This window comes from Alligator sinensis, unplaced genomic scaffold (assembly GCF_000455745.1).
Source record: "Alligator sinensis unplaced genomic scaffold, ASM45574v1 scaffold886_1, whole genome shotgun sequence".
Classification (NCBI taxonomy): domain Eukaryota; kingdom Metazoa; phylum Chordata; order Crocodylia; family Alligatoridae; genus Alligator; species Alligator sinensis.
The window spans coordinates 919,485-935,251 of NW_005842040.1; the positions used below are offsets into that span (position 1 = coordinate 919,485).

Genomic DNA, 15,767 nt, shown 5'->3' on the forward strand with positions numbered 1-15,767 from the left:
TAGACCGAGAGATATCAAATAGGAACCCAGAGGCAAAAAACCACTCTGACCTGTTGGGTTGGGGTCTTTCTGAGTTCTCTGCAATGTAAGAATTGCTCTTTTTGTTTCTTGACCATGGAAAAATAACAAAAGCTAAAAGCTGGCATTTTCTAAGGAGTGCCTCAAGTATAAAAAGGTTGAGAATCACTGCACATGGGAAACTGAAGAGCTCTCACTTCCGCATAAATCAGCAAGTTTTGGAATTGCTGATCTACCAGGCCACAATAATGTGTGAAGGGGAAATCCTGGACAAAGATAAGATTTACAAATCTTACCCTTAGTTCATCTCTCTAAACCAACACAGAGTCCAAAGCATGACAACAAAGAATTGGGATTATTATTTTTAATAGTGAGGTTTAAAGAACTGCATTGGAGGTGAAACGGGAAGAAGCATACAAAAGAATTAGATCAGAGTTCAAACTACAGTACGAGTCCCTTCAAGGGAGAAGTTAAAAAAAAAATATCATACAATAAATTATAAAAATCCAGCTAACATGCAGACTCCCCACACACACAGGTCAGGTCTAGGGCATTTATACAACAGCATGTCAAACACTTCAGCTCTTCCATGCTGTGAATTTGTTGCAGTGGAAGGAAGACTCGGGCAACTGGAATCCTTCAGCCTGGTGGCACTGCAGATGGTCAAGAGGAAGTGGACTTTAAAATAGGACCAAACAGGCAGAAGAAAATAGTGAGGGGACTATGCACACCGATTTCCTTCCGTCAAAGCAGTACAAGGAGGAAAATTGCCTTTGACATGGTAAGGCACAATGAGGGCGAGTGGAAATGAAGAAAACCTCTCTTGTTCAACAATCATTCTTGATCAGAGACCTCAATTGGTCTTTCAAAGATCCATCTCGCTTTTGCCTCCCTGAAGCCCAGATGCATGCCTGTTTGGTGCTGTCCCAGCAGCCATGCAAGACAATAGGAATTTGGGCAGCAGAATGGCAGAATCTTAGTTCTTGGCTGGTCCCAAAGTCTGGATTTCAAACTGATTGCAGCAGGGCCTTGTTAGGTGATGCAGATCCTCGGTGGACAAGAACACCTCTGATTGCTGCAGCATCTATGTGTGCAAAGACCCTGGTCTGAAGAACCACCATTTCAAGAAAAAATAAACCCTGCATTACATTTTGCAAAGTTTGTAACAGATTATTTTCTCTCTCACCATTCCTTGGAGAAAGATTATGGTTCAAGGTTGCTTAGGCTCCTTTCCAGGGCCCAGCTGGCCAAGGTATCACACTGGCACGTAGTGGTACATTCTACCTTCGGTCCCTTCCCCACCACTGGCACCCAGTCACCAAGGTGATTTAATACCTCCTTTAAGAGCTCCCAGCATGGTACCATTAGCAGCATCCTTTAACAAATCACAGTTTGGTGGAGCAGAATGCTCCGCATTGCTATAAAGCTGGCTCAGCCTGCATTCCCCAGTGATGGATAAGCTGCCATGACAGCACTAACAGTTGGGGTTTTGTCAACAGCAGCATGACAAAGGACATGCTAACAGGTTTCAGGTGAGCAGTAAGTACCACAATGCACATACAATGAGATTATAAACACCTAACATCAAAGTGCTTTGGCCCAGAATTTGCTACTTGAACAGACGTGCACCTTTATTTTTATTTAAATGTGATATCAAGTTTACTGTTTTGCTTTTTAAATTTTGTCGTCTGAAAAGAATCCCCTCTTCGCTTCCAAAAAAAATCAACAAGTTGAGGAAGCCAACATTACAGGGGAAAAAATATATTGTATATATATTTCTTCCTTTTAAAAATTTATTTAAACAAAAATGCACAGTGCATTTAACTTCTCTTCCCAACCAGCTAAGCTGGGCAGATTTTTTTTTTCCTCCAGAAAAAAAACAAAACACAACAACAAAAGTTTCCTTTAACTGGGCAGTGTTCCTCAACATGAGTGCTGCCTAGTTCTAACTTAAAAAGGATACACTTCCATCATCATAGAAAAAAAGCGGTTTAAAGGTGAGTATTTTAGTATACTTGCAACAAGCCCACCTTCCTCCTATATTACAAGCTTTTTACAACATAGAAAATAGATTGGTAACTATGATTAATGTAACCCGCGCCCCATTAGAGTAAATATACATAATAAGCAGTCTGGTACCAACAGTTTGACAGAAGTAGTGTATAAGGCAAAACGTCAGCTAGGTATTGTATTATTAGAAACCATTCTGCAGCCTATAAACAGTCAATCAGTTTGGCCAAGCAAGGCCTCATGAGAATTACAGTGAAGATGTCTGCTTATCACATTACTCACTGTGGCATGACAAGCAGCTCACCCACACCGCACTCCTCCTCACAGATCCATATATCTAGCCCAACTCCTTTTGTTTCTTAATGCTACCACCAAGATAACCTCCCCAATTAGTGTGATGCCTTTGGTAGGTTGCCCTTACAGTTGAGATGGCCTAAGAGGGCCACCCCACTGCACTCACACAGGAACCTGTCAGTATGATTATGCTGACCACTCCTGATGTGGCGTGTTCCCTTTGCTGCAGGCTGCTGGCTGTCTCTGAACCAGGAGGTGAGCCAGAGACATCTGCAGCTGTTAACTGTACCGGATCCAAAAAAAGAGATGGACTGGTTTTGTCAAATTAACCATGGCGGGAGAGGGGGCAATCTGGCAACAACATGTGTGTTGTAATAAGACACTGCCTGAGGAACGATGGTGCAGCCCCAGCTAACAGGTCTCAGACAAGAGCAAACACCCAGATTATGCACTGTGCTGCAGCTGCCAGCTCTGAGCTTCTTCGTTTCAAGGCTGTGTTCAGCACCTTTCTACAATGGCTTCCTTCGCTTTCTGACAGTCAAAGATTTGCTTTGATGGCCATTGCCCAGTGGCTCCATGGTCTTTTCTGACAGTTTTAATATCAGCCTACACTCCTTTCAATGTATTACATGCAGAAAGCAGCCGTTTGTTGGCTTTGAGTAACCAGTTCAGTTTAAACTCCCACCCACCCCAGCTTCTCACTTAGCATTAGCTTAACCGGTTAGTATGTAGTGTTCACATCCAATAGTGTTCTTAATATCAAAAACTCTTAGAAGACGTACTCCTTTTCTTTGACCACCTCTACACCTGACTTCCCTCTTTAAAAAGGATCAAATGTTCCTCCCCCAGCCCTGGCAGGAGCAAATGGGTCACTGCTTGTACCGAGCTGGTTTCTGGTCCCAAAACTGCCATGCTGGCTGGCTTGCCCTTCTCCGCATTAATTGCTTTGTGAACCAGGGGGGGAAAAAAAAAAAAAAAGTCTCATTGCATGAATCTTCAGAGCGGAGCAAAAAGCTTCTTTCCAGCATGACACATGGATCTGCAGCTACAAAGTGGAGGATGGAACTCACCCAGATACCACTGCAAAACTGTTTTGTCCAGGTATGAAATGCATAGATGAAGGTGAGAAGGTGGGTTCATCTGAGTGTGTTTTTTTCTTTGTGCTGCTGGGAAAAACGGAGACACTAGGAGCTTCTCATGCAGGTTCCTAAGAGGCAGGGAGGGTGGGGAAATCCATTCAAGGAAAGAAAGAAGGTCCATTTCTCTGCCAAGGAACAACCAGACTCTGCAGCTGGACTTCACCTGGGGATGGGAGGCAGAGGCGGGGCCCCACGGGTAGCTGCAAGACAATAGAAGTTGGCTTAATATGAATCAGGTCCAGGAAACTGGTGGCAGAACTGGTGGTGGGGCCAGCTGGAGCCGAATGGCTGGGAAAATGCTAAACTAGGGTCAGCCGAGTTACCCGACTCAGAGGTCTCCTTGCTGGCTGCCAGGACTCTTTCAAAGGGGGTTGAAGAATTATTTACTTGGAGGTGGACAGGCCTGCTTCCTGGCACAGTTGCTGGCTTCTTTCATCTTGGGAATCAGCCCACTCAGCATATTTTTACTGTTCCCGAAATGCATTAATGTCTGGAGCCTGTGATTTGTTTCCTGTGACTACGGAACCAGCCATTGTAAAGAGGTGAAAGCTACAATGGTTATGTTTCCAAAGCTACATTAAACATTTATTGGTTTAAAAAAACAAAAAACAAAAAACAAAACATCCCAGTCTCCTTGGGAGCCAGGCAAGGGTATGTTAGCTGCTCCAGAACACCAGCTTCCTCTGGGCTGGAGCAGGAGCCAGCAAATGTGCTTCTTCAACCCATGTTACCACAGCATCTGAATGCCTCAACCCTTCAGGCAATTAGCTCATGAGCAGCTGATCTGCCCAGCGCCTTTCTGTTTAGGTCAAGTTCAGTAGTCTTGGGCTCTTAATGTCAGGGGGCACTTCATGCTTTGACCAGATGCACAATTCCAGGCCCCGAGGTGCAGTCACTAAAGCCAATTAGTGCCAGCTCTGGCACCATGGAGGGGCATAAAATAGGTGGGAGTAAACCCCTGAGGATTCTGCTCTGTACACGTGATGACCCCCTCAGCTGACCCAGCACTGGCCTACTGGTGCTACCATCCCAGCTCCCAGCATGGGTGAGGGTCAGGAGGGCAGTGCACTGCCTTCTGGGGGCTCTAACTTAGATTTCATAGACATTAGGGCTGGAAGGGACCTCGGAAGATCATCCAGTCCAGCCCCCTGCCCCAGGGACAGGAAGTCAGCTGGGGTCATAGGATCCCAGCAAGAAAAACATCCAGGTTTCTCTTGAAGACATTCAAAGTAGACACTTGAACCACCTCCGGCAGCAGGCCATTCCAGACCTTGGGGGCTTGGACAGTAAAGAAGTTCTTCCTTATGTCCAGCCTGAAACGGTCTTGCAGGAGTTTATAACCATTCAACCTTGTCATCCCTTGGGGTGCTCTGGTGAACAAATGTTCCCCCAGGTCCTGGTGAACACCCTTTATAAACTTATAGGTGGCCACCAGATCACCCCTGAGCCTGCGCTTTTCCAGGCTGAAAAGTCCCATGGCTCTCAGCCTCTCATCATAAGGTCTGTTTTCCTGACCTCTGATAGTGCGCGTGGCTCTCCTCTGGACTCTCTCAAGCTTCTCCACATCCTTTTTGAATTGTGGAGCCCAAAACTGGACGCAGTACTCCAGCTGCGGCCTCACCAAGGCCGAGTACAATGGGAGAATGACGTCCTAGGATTTGCTTGGGAAGCATCTATGGATGCAAGCCAGCGTTTTGCTCGCTTTACTGGCTGCAGCATCACATTGCAGGCTCACGTTCATCTTGTGGTCAATCCTGACCCCCAAGTCCCTCTTGTCCGTAGTGCTAGCCAGCGTAGCACTGCCAAGCCTATAGACATGCTGCAGGTTTTTCCTCCCAAGGTGGAGAACCTTGCATTTTTCAGTGTTAAACACCATCAGGTTCTCATCTGCCCATTTACTGAGCCTGTCAAGGTCAGCCTGGATTACCCCCGTCCTCAGATGTGGATGCTTTACCCCAAAGTTTGGTATCATCGGCAAACTTGGACAGTCCGTTTCTGACTCCAATGTCCACATCGTTAATGAAGAGGTTGAACAAACTAGGTCCAAGGACAAAACCTTGAGGGACCCCAGTGGTCACAGGGCACAATGATGATCGACTTCCGTCAACCACCACCCTCTGGGTCCGACCATAGAGCCAATTCCCCAGCCAGTGGATCATGGTGGACCCAAGGCCACAGTTGGCCAGTTTTGCCAAAGGGTGATCATGGGATACCAGATCGAAGGCTTTTTTTAAAGTTGAGATATATGACATCAATCTCTTCCCCCTTGTCCAGGTGATAGGTCACCTGGTTGTAAAAGGAAATGAGATTGGTCAAGCATGACCTACCCGCAAGAAACCCGTGCTGGCTGTCCCTCAGGGTGTTGCCATCAGCCAGTCTGTTAAGAATGGCCTCCTTGATGGACTGGGCCTGCAGAGGCTCCCCATGCAACTACATCAGACAAGAAATGCGAAGCTCACAAAGAGCCACCTACATCCACCTGCCCCCAGGTGAAGGAACAGAAGAGGCAAGTGTCTGGTTCTGGGGGTTCTACAGGGCTAAGTTAGGTCGATGTCCATCTCACTAGTCAATACCAACTTTGCAAGAGCTTTACAGCATGGCTGGGAGGCCAGCCTGGCTGAGAACAGGAGAGCTGTACTGAGTCCGGTATCTCTCAAGTGTATTTTATATCCAAAGGACAATATTGCCATGAACTACAAGCCCCACCCCATGGCATGCATCTGACTTTAGCTATCAGGTATGAATGGGGTGTGAGGGGAGGCTAGAAAGGAAAGAAAGTCTGAAAGAAAATTGAGAGCAAAGAAAGGTGAGAGACCAAGCTACCAAATGTGGCATAGGTGGCTCCATGATCACTGATCAGACACGTGGGGTTGCTTTAACTCCCTTCCAAGTTTTCAAAAGCCTGGGCCATCGAGTGGGCTGGGGCTCCTCCACAGGACCTGCAGGGGCCAATGGGGTTTGCAAAAATGGCTGTGCAACTTACCTCTGTTACTTTTGCTAGGATAAATTCTCTGAAAATGTTTATATTCTTCTGGAGCAGGAAAGTCTTCAACTGGATGAAAGGAATATTTAGATTCAAAGTCATCTGCAAAGACAGGGAAAAAAAAGAGTGAACTCCAGGTTGTTGTGGGAAGATGAAACAAATAGATAGAGTGCAGTCCTCTGGAGGTCTCAGACAAGCTCCATCAGTTGTGGCCAAGACTGCAGAAGTGCTTTGCTCCCACCACAATAAATAAATAAATAAATAAATAAAAATCAATGGAGAATTACCCACCACCCTACCACGAGCACAACCAGATCAGCAGAGTCCTTCATAAGATCTGCCCCCTTGCATTTCTCTCTTCAGCTAGAGCAGGAACATGCCACGTAACATTTAACTGGAGTATGAAACGTGAAGGAACGAAGTCTAATGAGTTACGACAAACAAACCCAAAGGGATCTGTCCTTGTGCACTCAGTTGGGATGGCACACTTCATTCACACAGCTATATTCCCCTTTCAACCTGGCAGTATGGCCCAAGGAAACAGGTACCAGAGGAGAAAGGGCCCATGCACAGCATGGAACAGGAGAAAATGAGGTGCCAGCCAAACAGTCCCACACAGGAGCACTCCCACTGTGTCCACCTCTTGTGGTACTGCCCACAAAGCTCCTGGCCCACATATAATGGCTGCACTTCCAGAGCAGAGACTAGACTTAACCATGTGAATGCTCTGGTGCCTATAAATGTTGAAAGAGGACCATATTCCTTCCCCAGCCAGAGATGTGGGTTTTCCAGAAAAATTTCCAATGCCCTAAATACAGTGTGATCTGATTTAGCATGCTTACTAAATAGAAGTCAAATAAACAAAACTAGAAAAGTACCCCATGTTAATTTTGTCCCAATAGCCGCAAGTATTTGAACTGAAATATTTGATTAGGAAAAAAAATTAAATACAGCACACTTAATGTGGTCTAAACGTTATATTCAAACAAATTCAAAACTTTATGTGGAAAAAAATTAATTTTCATTGAAATACTTGTAAAAATGTAAAAACAATACACAATAGCATGTACTTTCCCCTTACATTGTTTGTGTAAATTTAAGGAAAAACAAAGGCACTAAAAACTGATGACACACTAATTTTAGCACACCCAAAGAACTGTGCATGATATGCTGTGGTTGTCCACTCATCTACTTCAACAGAGTTTAATTTGCTTCCACTGAGGTCACTGCGGCACCTCCAGTTTCACTGTCACTATCTGTAGAATCACTTGCACTACTTATTAGTTCCATTCCAGAATCAGATTGAGGAAATCTCATTCAGAACTAGTTGTATCACATTCTCTTTTGCTAAAGGATGGTTTTTAACCAATGAGTCTATGGGCAAGGGCAACTTATCACAATGCATCTTTTTCACTAATTGTGCTTCTGACTGATTCTCCAGAAGCAAGAGATTTTGAGAAATAGAAACAACCTTAGCAGTGCTTTCATTTGGTTTTGATTTGACCTGCACAGCCAGTTAGGTGAATTCACAACTTGATTTTTGGTTTGGATTATTATGCGTGTATTTACCCTCCTGTTTACAAGTCAATAAAACATATATATACTCTCGCACAGTTCCTAGGGATAATCACTTGAAAAACATTAATTGCAACTTTGAAACTGCCAAGCTTGCCTAATACTGTATTGGCATCCATTCATTATTACTAATGAATTTTATGAAACAATGAATTTTTAGAAATGGAAAATTTCCCACAGAAAAATAAAGCACTGGAAAATTTTCTGCCCCACATCTCTGTCCCCAGTCTCCCCTCCTATAGACTTGTGCTCCATTCTGCTAGGAGCCATCTACGTCATGAAGTCCAGGTTCCATTTGATGATTACTTTATCCTCAAGCAACTCCAGCGGAATCAGTCTGGGCCCAAAACATGGGTCACCATAACTTCCATCAGACCGTAGCACATGTGTGTCCTACCAGAGCATGCACAGGACGCATGCCAGCACCTGCACTCCTGTGTGAGGCGCAGCACATCCACTGCTCCACAGAAGTAGGATTTCCAGCAGCTTCACCACTCCATAGCATGTTAGAAAGACATAGATGCCCAGGGAATGGAAGGCTTCCCCTTTACACAGGAATTGTTAAGTGCAGGTGGTACATTTCAGTCAATGAGCAATTCACCCCACCCCTCCTTAGACTCTGAAAATGACATAATCAACATAACTGCATGGGCACTGTCATTTAGGAGGGTTATGTTTGTAAGCCACCCTGGTAGCAGCTACCCAGGACATGAGGAACATGCTGACAGGATAAGAATTCATTGTTAAGAGGGGGAAGAGGAAGAATGATATTGCCCCATGGGGGGACGGGGGTTTACCAAAAGAGAGTAGTGGATGGAGGTGGGTAGACAGTGCTCCTCTGATAGCCCTTCCATAACAGAAAGTCTGGAGATGCTGAAGTAGGGACGGATGCCCAGAGAGCATTATAAAATCTCTGGGCCCAGCATACTCAAGGCAGAAATGCCAGCTAAGAGATAAGATAATGCCAGGTATGCCGCTCTACAAGTGCTAGAGATGCCGGGAGAGCCTCAGATCCACACAAGAGGCTTCAGGAGCTGCTGCTCCAAGACGCTCGTGCTTTGTTTACACAGCACCTATAAGAATAGCAACTTCTTCACAGCCCGGCCAACCCTGCACTGTGGGAGCTTTGGTCTGTAAAAGGGATGCTCAGAATATGAAGCACGTACTGTGCAGAAGACTTGTACTTACCCAAGAAAGACCTCGCTGTGGAGACGGACTCTCTGTGCCCGTTTCTTATCGGTGGAGGGGGTGGGGGTGGCCCAGCTGGTGTCCTCGTAGGTGGGGGTGGGGGTTTTCCTCGGCTCTGAGGATCTGAGGACCCATGCATCCTGAACGGCGGTGGGGGAGGAGGTGCATCTCGACCACCATTCCGGATCATTGGGGGCGGGGGTGGCGGGGCTGCAAAAGAAACCAAGGGGATCAGTGCAGACCCACAACAGCCTCCTTTACCAGCCACGAGGATAGCAGGGGGAAGGAGTAGGGGGAAAGACTGGGAGTACTGTGGAGGAAACCTGCTCAAGTGTGCCAGAGAACACTAACACCCCTTGGGAGTCCTCAGGGGCTGTGCCATCACTGCTCAGTCAGGGAAGCTGCCCAGATCCACCCGCACAGTCCATGCACCGAGCCCCAGCACAACACCCTTTTCTGCTCCTAACTCAACGCATTAACAGACATCCCCGCTCCTTAGCTTCATGCATTCTCTCCCTCCCCCGTCAGCAACAAGGGCAAAGCTACTAGTCTCTGCACACCACATTAGACGTGTCCGCCTACTTTCCAGCAGACAGAGGATTCCCACTTCCAGGTGAACAGCAGCCATAAGCAGACAATACCGGTGGTGGCTGACCCTGTGTGGGCAGGCCTGCTCCCCTAACAGCACTCTAGTGCTCTGCTCTCTTTACTGTCTCCAGCAATGGTGCTTCCCCAACCACAACCTCCCTTGGCTTGTTTATGCATCTGCAGCAAGAAGGTTTCCCAGCCCTCTCGTGGAAGAAACAGCCTGGTAGACAGGGAATGGTGCAAAATGGCAGATGTAACTCCCCCCCCGCCCAATCCCTCTGGGCAGCTCAGAGCCACACTCCATGGTTTCTCCAAGTTGTGACTATTTCAGAGTCAGCATAACTAGGGCCCAAAACCCATACCCCTTGTGTAAGCTGAGCTTCCAGTGCAGCACACAGTAGGTATATGGCTGTGAGAGAATACATGGACCAGGTGCTCAGGAAGCAACTACAAGGAAAATCCTCCCTGGGGCTTGGAGCATGTCTAATGTTTTTAAATCACCCCTGCCCAGCTTCCATGACAAAATGAATTTGCAGCTCATGTTCCTAATTAGGCTAATTACATGCAGAATAATGCAACAGATACTGAGCTGTAACTCAATCGAGGGATTCTGGCAGGGCCGGAAGGATTCCCAGAACTGGCAGATGACCAAGTTGGAGCTGCAGTTTAATGCTGAACCCCAGGCCTGCATCTTTGGAAGGGAGGATAAATACCAGTATTATGCTTTCCCATACCCAAGGGCTGCACCAACATTAATGTTTGGCTGGCTATGGAGAAGTGGACGAGGGAAGCAGCTAGGACACCGAAGAGAGAACAGTAAGTGCTTTAAAATTAAATGTTCGCTCGAGTTCTGATTCCACAGGTTGAAAATTATCCTTGAGAAGTTACAACTGCAGTAACCATCTGGGAAGTCAGTCAAGAACCTCTGTGAGAATACATCCCAGTCTAAAGCAAGGGCCAGGATTGCAGGAGAAAACTGACACTGTCTGCAATCAGATACACAGGGCATCTTAGCTCTCTTGATGAACCTGACAGGCAGATGCCAACCCTTCCATCCCCCACCCCTGCCCCAGCTGTGGCAGGCTCTGAGGTTTCCACTTGGTTTATAGCCTTTATTCCACATCAAATGTAATCTGAATCATCTGCTGCTGTAGCTAATCAGACACCCAAGGCCACAGTCTGAACTGAACACATCCCACTTGGAGGCTAAAACAGGATCTCGAAGAACGTGCCCAACTCAACACTGCTTTCAGGAGGCATCCGATTGCCCCCCGCTACTGCTTTACACAACACTCAGTGGTTCTGATCTAATGCTACACACAAGCTCTGACACAGGGCACAGCAGAATGAGAACTAATTAGCTAGGATGCAAGCACCATGTAAATGTAGCTCTGCTTCCCATGTGGGAGCCAGCCTGCGTGGAGCAGCCTGGCACTGGGAATATTTAGGGGTAGGGGCTGAGACCACAAGCAAGATAAGCCATAGGGTTGGAAGTAGGAAGCAGTTAAAGATCAAGAGGCAGTGCTTTAAATCCTACTGCAAGCCAAGCCTCTTACTCTAGCATACTCCAGTCAGTCCTACCAGAGGGTTACCACATCCCCTTCTAAGGACGAGCACCCTAAGGTCAGCATTCAGGAGCTTCCTATCAGCCAGCTGCAAACAGCAACTCCCCGTCTGGATACCCAGTGCAAGTCTATTGATGAGAACGCGCTAGAAGGGCTCTTACCTGCTCCTCTGCTTGGAGGGTCTCGGGCCGGTGGAGGGGGTCTATTGCTCTGTAGAGATGGGGAAGCTGAAGTGGGCGGAGGTGGTGCCAGGCCCCTAACAGGACCTGCAGTCTTCCTATGCAAAGAGTTGTGTCTCTGTGGTAGCTCAGGGGCTGACTCATTAGTAGGACTAGAGGGACCATTGGGGACGCCTGGAGGCTGCCGATAGGGGGGTGGTGGAGGAGCCAGAGACTGGTTCTGAGAATTTGGCCCCGTTCGGACGTTGACTGGGGAAGGGGGAGGCTTGATGGGAGGAGGGGCTGGGGGTCCATCTCGGCTCGTGGGGAGCCGCTGTCCTGGTGTTGGTGGCAATGGCTTCTCCCGGTTGTAAGAAGGCGCCTTGCTGCTGTGCATGGAAGGTGGGGCGGGAGGTGCATTAGCTCGGCGTCCTGGTGGCGGGGGTGGAGGGGCAGAGGAGCTGTGTTTCATGCCAGTGCTGCCAGCACTGTTGGGCCGGGAGAGGTCCGGCAAGGAAGGTCTCTGCATCCGTGGAATCTCTGGAGGGGAAGCCCGGCTGCTGTCAGAATCATCGTGAGGTCGGCTGTTGCTGGCAGGCACTGGAGGCCGCGGTGCAGCTGATCTGGAGCCAGGAACTTGCAGGGACGGCTTGCCAGAGGAGCCATCTGCAACAGATAGATACCTGGGTTACATGCAAGCAGGTGAAAGTGCTAAATCCTGGCTGCGGGCTGTGTTCGGGGAAGAGAGGGATGGAATCTAAAGACTCATCTTAGTCCTGAGAGGGTCACTGATGCCACCGCAGGAATCCACCACAAAGCCTAGTATGGCTCACCTGCTCTACTCACTGGAGGATGAGGACAGCATAACAGAATGCACACAGTGGGGGCAGAGACAGGGCACAGCTCCTGTCCACGTGCCACCTACCTCTAAACCAGGACTTCACAACTCAAGTTCCCCAAAGGTCAAGTTTACCCACAGATGTATGTTGAGAAGTCCCATTCGTCAATTTGCAGGTCCATTTTCAAGGCACTAGACAGACAGTGACAGATCAAGTCTGCCAATATCCTCAGGAAGCAAGTTATTTCTACTCTAGCTGGGGAAACAAGCCCAGACAGAGGTGGCTTACTTGAGGTTACAGACAGGAGAGGCATAAAAAATGGGCACCGCTTTCCTCCTTGTTCCAACACAGAATCATAAAAATGAGGGTTGGAAGGGACCTCAGGTGGTCATCTTGTCCATCCCTCTGCTCAAACAGAACCATCCCCAACTAGATCATCCCAGCCAAGGCTTTGTCTAGCCTGGTCTTCAAAACTACCAAGGATGGAGATTCTACAACCTCTCTGGGTAGCCTGTTCCAATGCTTTACTACACGCCTAGTAAGAAAGTTGTTCCTAGTATCTAACCCAAACTTCCCTCACTGCAACTTGAGACCATTGCTCCTCATTCTGTCATGTTGGTGAATCCACAGGAGGGAAAAAGGGGAGACAATACCCCAGCTCTGAGATTACAGCAGCCCCTTTCCAAGAGCCATTTAGCAGCAAGGGCAGGGCAGCACATCTTTAAGCAGTTGCTCCAGAAACAACAAAGTACCAGGCTGATAAGCTGAGGCTTCCAAGCCAGCACTGAAACAAGCAGTAACAACGGTATGCTGCCCCAGACCCCAAGCCCTGCAGAACATGAGCAACAGAGTCAGACACTTCCCAAAGTAGGACCCTTGCCAGACAGTAATTTCCTGGATACCTGAACTGTCCTTGGCTCCTACAGGCCTGAGCTTGGGGACTCCACCTTGAAAGAGGCCTCCCTTTGGCTGGAGCACTGCCGAACTGGAGCCATAGCTGCCACCACCGCCTTTGGGTTCTGAAATGAGAGGATTGTATCTCTGCTTCTGCTGCAAGTCCCCTGCTAATTCAATCCCCTCCCTAGGGCAGGTTTTTTTTCTGGTGGCCTGTTTCCCCATCACAGCCTGAACTGAAAGTGCCTGTGTGGCAGATGTAACACATGCCTGACTGAGAGATCAGGTAACATCAGGTGTAAAGGAGTTAGAGCTGTGCTGCTCATAGCGACACCCACTGCTGGGCAGAAAGAGAAAGCCTTTTTGCATGCTGTCTCATGTCTTCAGCACCGACTTGAACAGCTCCAAGGTGCATCTGGACTCAGGGAATGAAACTTGGTGCCACCACAAAGCCCCCCACAGATCTACAAAGAAGTATGTATTTTACTGAACAAGCCCATAAGGCCAACGCTGAATAACTCTATCATCAGTCTCTATAAAGGGAAGCTGGTAGGAAACCACTTTAGAGTTTGTGGAAGCATACCGGGGGGCTGTAGTCTCAAAAGGAACAGCTTTGCCAGGCACAAGCAGCACCACAGGGACTGAAATTCCCAATGGATGCAGGAGGACTTTGAGGTCATCATCTTCCATGTGAGAACTGGGACCCAAGACAGTGGAAACACCTGGGGTCAGGTACTTACTTTCAAGGACAGGGGCGCTGCGGTCACTGATCTGCGTCACCTTCTTTAGCTTGGCCCCCTTGCAAATATCCTGCAGCAGGGCTCCCCTCCCTCGCTGCTCCTCTCTGCTTAGCTTTGGGGGCTCTGTGTTTGCCTTGAAATGAAAGTGCCAGGAGAGAAACAGGTCAATGCCAATACTCTCTCTGCCCTCCGGATGCATCAAATGGGTTTATGAGAAGTTCCAGTGTAACTCCTACCTCCTCTGCCAGCTAAGTATCCCCAGTACCTGCCATGACCCTCTGGCTGTGCCAACCACACTGTTTCCACACACCCCCAAACTCCCCTTTCCAGCTGGGAAATAGAGTCAGTCCAGTTCTTCTATTCTCATCAAGTAACCCCCAATGTTGCAGCCCCAAAGGGAGGCACAAGGGAGAATCCCAAAATTCCTAATACATCGCTGACACTGACAACCAAAACTAGGCCACAGTCCTCCCTTGCCTTACAGCACCACATCTCAGCTAGATGAACAAAGGCTTTGTGAGAGTGGGGCCCCTCTGGAGCCACTGAGGAGGGACGAAGGGGATGGGGGGAGGGTCAGAGTCAGACCACAGTAACACAAAGATCACAGGGATCAAATCTAGCTCAGCATCGCAGTCCTCTCTAGGAGCCTTCTATTCCCTGGTACTCAAGTGGGGGTTGGCTTTGGGGGAGGCACTGTCTCTTACAAGAGACAGCAGTGCTGATGAGCTGGAGTTTAGTCCCCCACTAATTGCTCCCAAATGCCTCTCCTCCTCCCCCAGTCCTGAGATGCTTTTAGAACTCAGTGGCAAGAAAGATTTGGCCTCAAGCCAGCAGCTCTGCCAGTGGGACACTTGTAGCACTTAGTCATGCCGTTTACAGCTAACAGGGAGCTCTGCTGACCACGATGGAACATCCAGGGGTATAAGTGAAACAGGGCCAGATCAGGATTGTGCACCCAGGGAGCGACCTAATTAACAGGCTCTTTCATAGTGTATGATACCTTCTGAGCAGCATGTAGGCACTCACTAATCCTCACAGGATTCATCCCCATCACACAGGCAGGGAAACAGCAGCACTGAAGAACAAGATGACTTAGCCATGGTTATAGCAAGGTCCTGCATTCTGAGGAAGGCAGTGAAATAATCTACAGCATCTAAGTCAGGGGTTCACAGATTTCATAGACATTAGGGCTGGAAGGGACCTCGGGAGATCATCAAGTCCAGCCCCCTGCCCCAAAGGCAGGACAGTCAGCTAGGGTCAGAGGATCCCAGCAAGATAAGCATCCAAATGCTTCTTAAAGGAGTCCAGAGTAGGTGCTTGCACCACCTCTGGAGGGAGCCTATACCAGGCCTTGGGGGCTCAAATAGTAAAGAAGTTTTTCCTTATGTCCAGCCTAAAACAGTCTTGGAGGAGTTTGTGACCCTTGGACCTTGTCATCCCTTGGGGAACTCTGGTGAACAGATGTTCCCCCAGACCCTGATGTACACCCCGATGTACTTATAGGCTGCCGCCAGGTCACCCCTGAGCCCGCGCTTTTCCAGGCCGAAGAATCCCATGGCTCTCAGCCTCTTTTCATAGTGCCTATTCTCCTGTCCTCTGATTATGTGTGTGGCTCTCCTCTAGACTCTCTCAAGCTTCTCAGGTGGGGGTGGAGGGGGCGGCGGTATGGGCATCCTTTCCCTGCTGCCTGCTGGCTCGGGCCTCTTAGGGTATGAGAAAACACTGCACACTCATATACCTGTAGGGTGGGAGAGAGCTGGTTAGCAGAACGTGAAA

The 15,767-nt window shown here is 48.4% G+C and overlaps 1 protein-coding gene across 3 annotated transcripts; it reads right to left on the reverse strand.

Annotated features, from left to right (window-relative positions):
- Positions 1-373: 373 nt before the first annotated feature.
- On the reverse strand, positions 374-15,262 carry WIPF2 (WAS/WASL interacting protein family member 2). Of its 3 annotated transcripts, XM_014519451.2 has the most exons (7): positions 14,992-15,262; positions 13,992-14,124; positions 13,260-13,376; positions 11,522-12,184; positions 9,208-9,417; positions 6,445-6,546; positions 374-3,661 (listed from the first exon to the last, which is right to left on the reverse strand). In XM_014519451.2, exons 1-7 carry the CDS (start codon positions 15,040-15,042, stop codon positions 3,621-3,623), a joined length of 1,317 nt encoding a protein of 438 aa, XP_014374937.1. In that variant the 5' UTR covers positions 15,043-15,262; the 3' UTR covers positions 374-3,620. The 3 variants fall into 3 exon arrangements, with proteins under 3 accessions (XP_014374937.1, XP_006022599.1, XP_006022600.1); XM_006022537.3 differs by having other exon boundaries at positions 13,992-15,262; XM_006022538.3 differs by lacking the exon at positions 13,260-13,376 and having other exon boundaries at positions 13,992-15,262.
- Positions 15,263-15,767: the final 505 nt, after the last annotated feature.